Source organism: Lissotriton helveticus, chromosome 11 (assembly GCF_964261635.1).
Source record: "Lissotriton helveticus chromosome 11, aLisHel1.1, whole genome shotgun sequence".
Lineage (NCBI taxonomy): Eukaryota > Metazoa > Chordata > Amphibia > Caudata > Salamandridae > Lissotriton > Lissotriton helveticus.
In genome coordinates this window covers 1,033,845,020-1,033,858,064 of record NC_136072.1, presented here as the reverse complement: position 1 = coordinate 1,033,858,064, position 13,045 = coordinate 1,033,845,020, and the positions used below count along the sequence as shown (strand labels likewise).

The 13,045-nt window shown below is 46.8% G+C and overlaps 1 protein-coding gene across 19 annotated transcripts in view; it reads right to left on the bottom strand.

Moving 5' to 3' along the window:
• Positions 1-13,045, bottom strand: part of ATXN2 (ataxin 2) — a 1,876,777-nt gene that overhangs the window by 1,055,489 nt on the left and 808,243 nt on the right. For all 19 annotated transcript variants that reach the window (XM_078667457.1, XM_078667461.1, XM_078667458.1 and 16 more), the window contains one exon: positions 640-710. In XM_078667457.1, coding sequence (XP_078523583.1) covers positions 640-710 — 71 coding nt within the window. The remainder of the gene's footprint in view (positions 1-639; positions 711-13,045) is intronic.

Below are 13,045 nucleotides of genomic sequence, written 5' to 3'. Positions count from 1 at the left end.
TCCACTTAGGAGAAGTTTCGCTGGAAAAGGAACATTCATTCTCTCCTTTACAACAGTACCTTTGCCGCACTTATTGGCGCTTGGGGGCAGACTTGAGTGCAGATCAAACTGAAAGCAGTTTCAATTGTGTGACGTCACAAAGAAGAAGAAAATACTTGAAACACGTAGGAGGCTCTTTCCTCGCAAACAAACCTTTAAAATGTGTTTTTTTTTAATGAAAATCTTTCTGGTGCTTGCACAAGAAGGGTTTCTGCTTTAGTGTGCTCAATCAACTGTGCAGGAACACTGCACTACAAAGGTAATGTGGTGGATGTCAACAAAAGTGATTGTGCACCTCCCACAAGAAGGAATACTCCATCAAGAAAAATATATCAGGAGATTTAAAGGAGTGTCGGGGCAAGTACTAGATGGAAAAAAACTTCTGAAGCATGAGTAAAACATGCATACGTAACTTCTAGTTTCTTTTTCTAAATTAGAAATACTCCAAATGATTGTGACTCACAATGTAACAAATATAAAACACCGACAGGAAGGGTTTCAAGCGTTACATTATTTACTTCATTATATCATATAATCAGCTATAGCTTATTCCACAGTGTCACACAAATTATATTTTGTCATTCATTTTGAATTGCTTACCCTAAAATCATTCTTAAATTTCTTTAAATCATCAAGCTGTTTTCTTTGTTCTGTAACCATTGGCAGTACAACTGTAAAATAGGAAATACATGTTTGGTTAATAAACATAAAAATTATTAAAATATATTAAAGCATATATTGTGAGAGCTTTAGAGAAAATACAACTGTATTAAGAATCGTAGTTGCCAATATCACAATTTGCTCACCGCTTAATCTGTTTCGACTACCTTAGAAGCCCTAGGGAGGTTGCACAGAAGAAATGTTGTGGCAGGGTCCTAAACGTCCTATGTGTAATTTAAAACTGGCTGCAATGTCTATGGGGCAGTGCCTGAACCAGTCCAGTTTCAATTCTGTGGGATGGCAAGTCCTTGTAGCAAATAAGCAGGATTCCTCTGCAGTTAGAAATGTAAATTCCTTTTTGGGTGTCAAGAGCCTTGGATTATATTGGTGGGTCCCATGCCACACCTCAGTTGGAGCCTGATACTTTAATAGTGATACAAAAGTGTGCTAGCGTCTCTTTAATTGTGCCTTCCCTCTAGTGTCCGCTCCAGAAGTCCCTCTTAATCTATTGTTTTTTGAAGAACTGTTACACCCAATTAGACCGCATTGACGTTCATGGGTTTCCACGTAATTATCCTCTCCCAGATTAAAATATAAATCAATATTCTTGTCAATATAAAAATTCTAATGAACTCATCTCGGATTTATCTTTAGGCTTATGATATCTTTCAGTCTTGAAAAGGTCCCAGGCTTGCACGCCATTATGGGGCAAACGCATGTTGGCTGTTATCATACAGTGTGAAGAACACAGAATAAACAATTATTCCGTTCAAAGATACACCTGAGATTTGAAATAACTATGGGTGAGGACGGAAAAGGGGTGTCACTATCTAATTAAAGGCTATGCTCTTTCTATCCAGCAGGACGACATGGTCAGGTTTGGGGGAATGTACTCAGTTTTCAGACTTAACCCCACCTTTGGAAGGTCGCCTGTTCACTACTAAAAGCCTAAATTACATAATATTTTCCTAGGAATTGTTCACCTGTTGAGCTAATAGAAAATCATAGTTTGTATACTGTAAAACTAGTATTCTCAAAACACTGACTAGCTCCTAGTACCAATACTACTTCAGATATCGCCAGTCCAGACTAGATGCAATGGGTAGATTGGCAATTGAAGGGCAATGGGCAATGAGTACTGCTAGTTCTATTCAGCATCCATGCTCGAAAGATCGACCTTCAATCCTCGCATGCGCTGCAGACACAAATAAATCACCACCAGCCTTCATTGATGTTAGATTCAGGCAAGAATCAAATAGAGTCTCACTCTGAGATAGCCACTGGGGTGCTAAAATAGTTATTTACCTGTAACTATCACCACCACAATATACTTATTGAGGGAAGGGTGGAGAAGTTCAGAATGTTTTAGACGAATGTCCCCTGACTTTGTTCGCCATATTTCTTTCAAAGTAGGAGAGGTTTTTAGGGTATATGGATTCCCCAAGTTACAAACACACTCTAGTAGCTTCTAGTCCAGACCAACTGAATTTGGCTGAAGACAGGCTGGTCAAAAGGTTTTGCGTCCACTGTCTGCCTCCACCCTCTAATCTTTTATCGTTAAGGTAATCATCTATGAAACCCTGCCAATTCAGAATCGTACCTCGATCAAGCAGGAGGAGAGCGCGGGTGGATGAAAGCACCAAAAGAATTTGTCTCCCCCAAGTTCCTTATATGGCTTCCCAGTTCTGAACCCCATTGCACCTTTTATACTATCTATTCTAGGGGTTGTATAGAAGTAGAAGCAGGACCTGCCTTCTGAAGATGTAAAAATAGATGATTTCTTGATGTTCTAGTTTCTTCGAGATACAGTAGTATACAAGTGTCTTCCACTTGCCTGCATAACATTTGTGTAGTGAGCCTATGTGCCACACACAATATATTCATACACTCCTCAAAAAGTTGGAAACAGACCAACACTGGAACATCTGGTGCCAGATTGCTAGTTTGGGCTGCCTGGGGCCTGATTTGGATGTGTTGTCATATGAGAATGTCCGGCTTGAGCTGCATCTTCTTGTGGGGACTGATGAATGTCTCCAGGAACATCGAGTACCAGAGCAGTCTCAATCAAATTAGCAGCATCAGAATGAGGGCCTTTGACACCAGCCTCATTTTCCTCACCACGCATGGAATGATTGAGAGAGGCACAAAAACAGACATAAATCGCTAACCAGTTTTTGACACAATGCACTGCCCACAGATTGCGGATGTGGATAGTAGGGGGGTTGAGGCATTGGCATTTGATTTTATTGGGGGTGCCAAAGAAGTTGACAGCTTGGGCTCCCCACCGCTGGAAGTACTTGTGAAGGACCAGTGTGCAGAGTTCTCATTTGTGGACTTCAACTAGATGAAAACATCTTTATTCCTGCCAAATATTTCAAACATAATAGGATCAGTAGTAGAAAAGGCGACCCAAGGCAGCGAATAAGCCTCCCATTTGTTGCGATTAAACATAATTGCTGCCCTCACCATGAGATCATTTCTCGATATATGTATTCTTAAATTATTATACTATGGCGCTAACCACTGAAGTGCATTTCAGCTCATCTTGAGACACAATCACCGATTTGAGGTCACACCTTGTTGTAAAGTGGGCATTTAGAGCTACTACCGACAGGATAGGTTAAGTAGGATAACTAAGGGTGGGCATAGTCATCGGAGTACCACTACGTGGAATTCTGTGGAATTGATCAAAAACTCTGTGAACTCCACTCCGCAACTCCGTTCCGTCTCACCCCAATTAATAAAACAGAAACCTCACATACCCTTGATAATACACCAAGTAACTATCAGTACATGCAAAAAAGCATATAGTCATCTCACAAAAGTGAAAATGAAAATTCAGCAAGAAGTGAGAGAGGGGATGCTTTTGGTGTCCTCACAAACCTAGGGAGAGAACCAAGCAGATGCCTTGAACATAAAGAGCACATCATGCTGAACAATTGGTGGTGGTGCCATCCTCCTAGGACCACCCCAAGCACAGTTATGGGCAAAAATACAATCCCAACCAAAGGCCCTGCAAATCATTATGGGGCGACATTCTAGAGTGCAGTGAATATAAAACATTCCTCAAGGGGCAGGCTCTCCAGGCTCAGCTGAGAGCTAATACTATAATATTCACTGCACTCGATAATCTCGCCCCATAATGCTTTGCTGGGCCTTTGGTTGGCATTGTATTTTTGCCCATAACTATGCTTGGGGTGGTCCTAGAAGGATGGGACCACCACAATCACCGAGCAGGATATGCTCTTTGTGTTAAAGGCACCTGCTTGGTCCTCCCCCTAGGTTAGGGGGGACCCCAAAATCATCACCTCTCTCACTGCCTGATATTTTTCAAAACTTACTTTTGTGAATTGGTTATAACTTATAAGTTTTGTAACATGCAAAGATAAAGTTGTTTTATCAAAGGATTGTGGGCGAAGTAGCTTATTCCAGAGTTTATGCATGAACTCCATGTTATGCATTATGAGCATTTTAATAATGTGTTGTAATAATAAAACAAATCTCTAATACTTTCAGTAAAACAACAAATAACTGTCTTTATATACTTAAATACATATAGTCATCTAACATAAATGAAAATGAAAATATAGCAAACAGTGCCTTTAGTTAAACAATAAATAATTCTATCTTTACATGCTAAAATGCATATTGTCATCTCACAAAAGTGAAAATGAAAAAACAGCAAGCAGTGAGAGAGGTGATGATTTCGGGGTCCTCCCTAACCTAAGGAGAGTACTAAGCAGATGCCTTGAACACAAAGAGCACATCATGCTGAAATGATTCGGTGATGGTCCCATCCTCCTAGGACCACCCCAGGGACACAGTTATGAGCAAAAATACAATCCCAACCAAAGGCCCTGCAAAGCATTATGGGACGATATTCTAGAGTGCAGTGAATATTATAGTATCCAATATCAAAACATTCTTCAAGGGGAAACCTCTTGGGCTCAGCTGAGAACTAATACTATAATATTCACTAAACTCTAGACTCTCGCCCCATAATGCTTTGCAGGGCCTTTGGTTGGCATTGTATTTTTGCCCATAGCTTTGCTTGGGGTGGTCCTAGGAGGATGGGACCACCCCCAAATCGTTCAGCCTGATATTCTCTTTGTGTTCAAGGCATCTGCTTACCCTCCCCCCTAGGTTAGGGGTGACCCCAAAATCATCACCTCTCTCTTTGCTGGTATTTTTCAAAGTTCACTTTTCTGAATTGGTTATATGCTTTTTAGCATGTAAAGGTAATGTTGTTTTATCAAAGGGTTGTGGGTGCAGTACCTTACTGCACTTCGTAGCGGAGTCGGAACTATTGCATGAATTCAGTCTTTTCAATGAAATGTGTAGTTACAAAATGTCCGCAACCTCCGTTAGCGGAGGGGAGTTCTTTGCCTACGGTTAAGGATAACCCTCCAATATCCAGTCCAAGACTAAAAGTGCCTGTAGACAGCCAAACCCTGGTACATCCGGTGCAAGGTTGAGCTGCTTGCGATCTGGGTACCTGATTTGACTGAGTCGTAGTGTTAGAAGATCCAACCTGATCTGTATCTTCTTGCGGGGACTGATGGATATCTCCAGGAGTGTTGAGCACCAGAGAGGTATCACCTAAGTCAAATATGCTGTCCAAGATTGAAAGTGCCTGTAGAGACAGCCTCGAAGAGTGGATGCCTGGTGATATATAAACAGCAGCTAACAAAGCCTTCACTAAACACAGCTACTGCCCTTATGCCACTACGGAGGCACAGTATGCAATATCACTGTAGGAAGCTTAGTATATGGTGCTCACTTATGTAAGTGTAGCACCCTGCACTAATCCAGACAACCCTTATGGTGATTTTAGTGGTCTTAGACAACCTTAAAAATCTCTCTTGGTCAGATGCCAGGGGGGGATTTTATTAGGGCACTGTATGCTAGAAATGGTCGGTTTCCCCTCGTCGGGCCGGCGGCGCATGAGATTCAAGTGTGGCATGCTGCTAATCGATGTCTTCAGTGGGAACGGAGGCTTACAATGGTGACCCCGCAGTGGAGCTCAGAGAGACTGGGTAGCTTGTGGAAAACGAAGGGCTTTCATAGATGGGACCTCATCGGGATCTCACAAATTAAGGACATGTGGGGGAAGGATGGGATACTTACCTTTGCAGCCCTAAAGGAAAGACATCAGATGCAGGAGTGCGAACGTTACCGATACCTCCAGGTCAGGCACGCCCTGCTTGCAAATATTCCCAGAGACACTGAGCTTCCGGAAGCCTCCCCATTGGAGGACCGGGTCCTGGACGGTCTACTTCCAACAAAAACTATCTCGCTGATATATAAAAAACTGATCAACCACATGGGGGATCCCCGGGTGACTATTAGGGAGCAGTGGGGTGCAGACGGCCTGGTTTTGGACGACGAAGATTGGAGAGAGCCGGTTTCCCCGAAAGTAGTGGCCATCTAAATGCGACTTAGATTGGTGCAATTGAAGATTTTACATAGAACCTACATTACAGGTCCACGGTTGGTGCATATGGGTTTGGCGGAAAGCGGGGAATGTCGGAGGGGATGTGGAGAGACTGGAACGTTCATGCATGTTCTGTGGCACTGTGAGGCAATACAGGAATATTGGGTCAAGATTCACATAAAAATCCGAGATGTAATGGGGGTGGAGTTGGTGGTCGAGACCCGTCGTTGTGTACTAAATGTCTGGGAGCCAACTGATCTGAATTCACACGGGAAACAATGGGTGACACTGGCATGCATGATAGCCAAGCGTAATACAGCTCAGTTGTGGGGCGCCAGCCAAGTGCCGCAGATTGGGAAGTGGATGGTAGATCTAGACTGGTGCATGTTCAGGGAAAGGTCGGTGTATGTTGCCAGGGGGCGCCCCGGGAAATGGGGGAGGATCTGGGGAGCTTGGAATGGATACAGAGGGGATATATGTACTCCACCGGATGTTGGCGAAGAAACTGTTGCGTTGGAGTCCCAGTGATCCCTAATGTTATCCTAAAAGTATTTTTGCTACATGGAAATTTATAATTGATTACTGTGACCTGATGCTTTTTTTTATGTTAATAAAAAGAATTTAAAAAAAAGATCTCTTAGTGGTAGCTGTGGAGAGCAGCCTTCTGGCTTAGTCACGTCGGGAGTTGGATTTCACGCTCTTAGGATGTCGGCGAAAGACCGATAATCTTTCTTTGAAAGCCCTGCACGCTGGCTTCTAACCGCTTATTATAAAGGAGATCTTCAAGCTGATTTTGACCTAGCCAAGTCATACGCTCACAGATTGATACAGTTATTTTCCTGCGATAGCTTGAATGGAAAAGGGTGTTTTGGTGACATTCTTGGCACACTGATATGGCTTGAAGGTCTTTGCGCATACAGACTCAAGAGTTATTCAAGCACTACTGAGCAACCTCGATCGGGAACAAGATTTACTTGGTGGACCCTACGACCACAGATAGATCATTTGAGTCTTGAGAAAGTCGTTCATCGATGAAACACGTGTCAGCTGTTTATGTACTACAACTACGTGTCAACATTTCTGAAAACTATTGTACACTCTCCTATGTTCTTGCCATATGGATTGCTTTGATTTATGATGTACTAGCGTAATTATATACATAACTGACTGACTTCTGATGGTCAGTTGTTACTTTTTGTGGTGCTGTGCTCAGTTTTCGCATTATTCAAATTGATGTGTCTGGAGGAAGTTTTCTCCCTGCAATAAGTGACACTGTGGATGGCACAGTGTTGGCATTGAGCATGCCAGATTACGTATGGGTATATACTTGTGCAAACTACAACAGAGGTGCTGACTGTTCTTTTTGTAACCACTGCAATCATTTGCATATATTAAAATATAAAAATATGCATATATTATAAACGCCCACAAACACATTGCACTACACATTGTTCTATCTCCTACCCAGAGAAACAAACACAATAAACAAAATACTTTAATAATAGAACACGTAAGTAGCACAAATACACAGTGGTCTCTAGGGGGAGACCAAACCATATACTATGAAAAGTGGAATGCGAACCACAACCCGAGATTGGACCTAGAAGACATAGAAGAGCACCAAGGAACACTCCCAGGAACCCCACGGAGGCAGTGTGCAGAGTGGAAACACGACAAGTGCTCAATACAGGTCAAGGGGTAGGTTACGGTTGCAGTTTTTAAGAGGGACCCTGAAAAAACCCTGTGGAAGACGGAAGGTTAGAGAGTCATCCCATCCGTGGATACCCCGGGAACAAGGATACCTACACCAGGGAAGCCAGGTGCATAGGTGTAAAGTGTCATCGGAAACCTCAGTAGACCACAATGGAGGACTTGAATAAGGATGCTGCTTGCGAAGAAGGTGAGAGAGTCCAGAGGAACCCAAAGGTGGATTCAAGATGAGGTTCCTGTAAACAGAGGGAACAGAGTCTATGCCACTCAGGATTGACCAGGAGGCATGGAAGACGAATGTACACAGATGTCGGAAATGCAGGAGAGTTGACGGTGACCTTGGAGCTGCAGCTGTGTGGACCAGGCGCTGCTGTGCAAGGCCAGAAGCCGTTCACAAGCTGTCCCACGTCGGATGTCAAGAGCCAGGGGGTCAGTGTCCGACGGGAGCACCAACAAGCCTTGGCAATGGCAACTAACGTAGTAAGCAACAAAGTTGCAGGGTAGGGACCAGGAAGGTCCAAGTAACTCACCACAAACCGGTAAGTCAGAGCAGACCCGAGCAAGCAGGGAAGCCCACTGGAGCCAAAGAAGACCCTCAAGCGGACCCACATGCAGAAGGCACAGGAGTCGCAAGAGGACCTTGAGCAGCTCACCAAGGAATGAAGGCCCCCGGTCCAGAAGATGCGGTGTAGGTGAAGATCTTGGTTGGAAGAGATGCTTGAGGCAGGAGCTTCTTGGAGCCCGAAGGTCTCTGGTGAAGAGAGTCAACAAGCTTTGGCGACGGCAAGTCGACACGGTGCACAGGGGTACTGCCCCAGTGGTTCTGACGAGGGACACTGGCTTCAAACTTGCTTTGAAGACGGTCCAGGCCTCGAGGGAGTTGGTGAACCACCACCTGTTTTGCTGAACCTTTTGAAGTCTATAGGAACCCAGGAACAGCAGACAGGTCAGCTTTGTTGCAGTGCCTGTAGATGACTCCTTCACTTCTAGGGAGATTCCTTTGGGTGTCTTTGATGTCCACAGATCTTGTGAAGAACCTGTACGGAGCACAGGCACAGATGGCGCAGAAGACTGGCAGGACGACAAGACCAGGAGGAGCAGGAGTCTTCCCAGTTGCAGTCTTGGTTCCCCAAGGGAAGTCCAACAAAGTCCAAAGTGCCCAGACGGTTGAAGATGAAGTGGTTTCAGATCTGAATCTTGTCCCAAAACCAATATAAGGAACCACCCACAGGTAAGCCCTTAAGTCACCCGAAGGAAAGGGTTGGGACGATTCAGGGAGAGACTGGACAGTGGGGAGGATACTCCCAAGCCATTTGTCCAGTTTCACGCCAGAGCGGGGACCAATTGCTCCCTCAACTGGTTCCAACTGGAGCATGGAAGGAGGGCACCAAATGTGCCCTTCAAAGATGTCTGTGGTGCTGGCAAGCGCCCCCACCCAGTCCAAATACACTACATCCTGTCTGGGAGGTGGTCACATCCCCCTGTGACAGGAAACCTATTGTTCTGTCTTCCCCTGCTCGAGCTTGGCTGAGCGACAGGAGGGCAGAATCGTGTCTCTGGTCAACAGCAACCATAGTTTGCTGTCTGGGTCTCGAAGACTGGTACCGGGAGCTCTGATGGCCTCATGGAATCATACCTCCAACACCGTTTACGGTGTTGAGGTAGGATTCCAATATGTTTGATACCAAATCCGACAGGGTTTGTTACAGCCAGTTTAGAGTTAACCAACGCGTAATGAAGCATGACCACTCTATGTATCGTAGTGGTTGATGCACTTACAACCTGGGAGAATGAACTCTATGGATTGTAGCGGTGTCTTGCTCATCTCAATTGAGTGAGATTCAAGCCTCCGCAACCATGGGAGATGAGAACGAGAAAGAACTTCTACAAAACGTAAAGAATACCTCAATAGTAAATTTATCTTCACGACAGTTGACGAAATATGAACAATCTGCTCTCAATTTGGGTGTTAAATTTGTCCCTAGTACCAAAACGAATTTTATTAACCTTAAGATTGAAACACTGGAATTCTGTGATTGTGTAATTTGGAAAACGTGTAGCACTCGCGAAGTTGCTTTTGTTGTCTCTGTGGCCTCCGACTTACGGAGGCCGCAGAGACAACAAGAGGTTCAACACAGACACTGACCGAAAGTTTCGGTCCACTCCTCTGCCGGACTACTCCATGGGGCTAATTTGGCATCAAGCCAACTAATGCTCTAAGAGGGAATCCCCCTCACACATGTAAAGCACCTTAGCGAGTGCTACACATTTTCAAAATTACACAATCACTTAAAATTAAGTAACTTGCACCTACACACTTTGGTCCTGAGGAAAGCCAGTTTTAATCATAAAGGCCTGGCTGAAACATGTAGATCACACCTGGATGTAGGAGACCCTAATTAACACTCCTATAACATCCAAACGCCTTTTTTTTAATGCTAACAGTGACCCAGTTGAACAAGTTACTTACCTTCGGTAACGATATATCTGTAAGAAACAGTAGTTAGTATTAGATTCCTTACCTTAGAATATCCCCAGGCGTCAGTCTGGATCCGGAAACTTTTGCGTAGCAGTACCCCTGCGCGTCGGTAGGCGTCGTCTGCAGGCGTCCCCTGCGGCTCCGCGTCGTCGGCGTCGTGCGCCGTGATGACGTCGCTGGAGTATATAGACGCCGCCTCCGCGCGCTGACGTCAGTTCTTTGCACACAGCTTTTCCGCGCCAGAACACGCAGAGCCATGTGAGAACTAACACTGGTGCCATTTGAAACTAGGGCCCTGAAAGGGATGTCCTTAACCCTAGGTATCAGTTCGCAGAACGGGGAGGACGGGTGGGGCGGTAAGGAATCTAATACTAACTACTGTTTCTTACAGATATATCGTTACCGAAGGTAATCTGAAAGAAACAGGTTAGTATTAGATTCCTTACCTTAGAATAGATACCCCAGCAATACCAACCCCGGTGGTGGGTCTGCGAACCAATACAAACCTACACCAGAAAGTCCTGGAGGACCGAACGGCCAAAGAAGCCATCCCTCCGGACTTGACTGTCCAGGCAGTAGTGCCTCGCAAAGGTGTGCAGCGAGGCCCACGTAGCCGCCTGGCAAATGTCCTGCAAAGGGACTCCCCGGCCCAGGGCAGTAGTAGCCGCCGTGGCCCGAGTGGAATGGGCCCTCAGCCCAACAGGAGGCTCCTTCCGAGCCAAAGAGTAGCATGCTTTGATGCACAGGACGACCCACCGAGAGATGGTCCGTTTCTCTACCGCCCTTCCCTTCTTCTCACCCACGTAGCCAACAAACAGTTGGTCATCCACCCGGAACTGGCGTGTGCGATCCATATAAAATGAAAGCGCACGTTTTGGGTCCAGACGATGGAGCCGCTCTTCATCCTTTGAAGGATGCGGAGGCGGGAAGAAGGAGGGTAAGGTGATGGACTGCCCGATGTGAAAAGCAGAAACTACTTTGGGCAGGAAAGAAGGCCTAGTCATAAGAACCACCTTGTCAGGATGGACGGACAAGAAAGGAGGTTTAACAGAAAGAGCCTGGAGCTCACTCACTCTCCTGGCAGAGGTGATGGCAACCAGGAAGGCCGTCTTTAAAGTGAGAAGACGGAGAGGACAGGAATGAAGCGGCTCAAAGGGAGCGCACATCAAGAATGTCAGAACCAGGTTCAAGTCCCACTGAGGCATCACGAACGGAACAGGAGGATACATGTGCGTGAAGCCTTTCAAGAATCTCAGTACAATAGGGGACTTGAATAAAGATGGCTGATCAGGTAGCCTTAAGAAGGCGGAAAGGGCAGAAAGGTAGCCCTTGACAGTGCCCAGAGCAGAGCCCTGCTGGGCAAGAGAAAGAAGGAAGAGGAGAACCTCGGAAAGAGGGGCAGAAAGGGGATCCACAGCCTTTGCTGTGCACCATGCCACAAATCTGTTCCACCGGCAGGCGTATACCGACTTTGTGGAGGGACGCCTGGCTGCCAGAATCACATCACAGACTTCAGGAGGCAAGTCGAATGGCCTCAACTGTCGCCGCTCAATCTCCACGCATGGAGGTGGAGGCTGGACAGGTTCGGGTGGAGGACCGTCCCCTGCTGCTGCGACAGAAGGTCCTCCTGAAGGGGCAGACGGATCGAGGGACCGACTGACATGCTGAGTAGCTCGGGATACCAGTATCTTCGAGCCCAGTCCGGAGCCACAAGGATAACTTGGGCCCGGTCGCGCCTGATCTTCTTCAGCACTCTGGGCAGAAGTGGTATAGGCGGAAAGGCGTACAACAGACCGCAGCTCCACTCGCGCCGAAAGGCGTCGCCGAGCGAGTGCCGTCTTGGAAACTCCAACGCGCAGAACTGATGACATTGCGCGTTCTCTTCTGTGGCGAATAGATCTAACCAAGGCTCTCCCCATTGCTGAAAGAGGCCGTTCGCCACGTCCGAGTTCAGACGCCATTCGTGATCCACCGAGCACCGACGGCTGAGTTCGTCCGCCCTGGCGTTCAGAGAACCTGCCAGGTGTTGAACCGTCAGAGTCACGCCCTGACGTTCCAGCCATTGCCAGAGGCGCAGAGCCTCCTGGCAAAGGGTCCACGACCCCACACCGCCCTGTTTGTTGCAGTACCACATGGCGGTGGTGTTGTCCGTGAACACCTGCACTACACTCCCGTTGACAAAGGGGAGGAATGCCTTCAGTGCTAGGCGAATCGCCCGCAGCTCCAACATGTTGATATGGAGCCGGGACTCCGCCGGAGACCAGATGCCTCTGATCTCTGCCTCTCCCAAGTGGCCTCCCCAGCCCTGGAGGGACGCGTCCGTCACAACCACGTGCTCCGGTTGGGGAAGGGAGAGGGACCTGCCTCTGACCCAATCGCGGTCCGTAAGCCACCACTGCAACTGTCTCGCAGTGCCCTCCGAGATCAGGACATGGTCGGACAGGTTGCCCTGATGCTGGGCCCACTGAAACTTCAGGTCCCACTGCAGAGCCCGCATCCGCCACCTGGCGTGATGCACCAGAAGGATGCAGGAGGCCATCAGCCCCAGAAGCCGCAGCGTCAACCTGACCGAAACCCGGGACAACGGCTGAAAGATGGGAATCAGAGCCTGAATATCCCGGACCCGCCGTTCCGGAGGATAAACCCGAAACTGCGCCGAGTCGAGAACCGCTCCGATGAAAAGGAGCTTTTGAGAGGGACACAGGTGTGATTTCGGCACATTG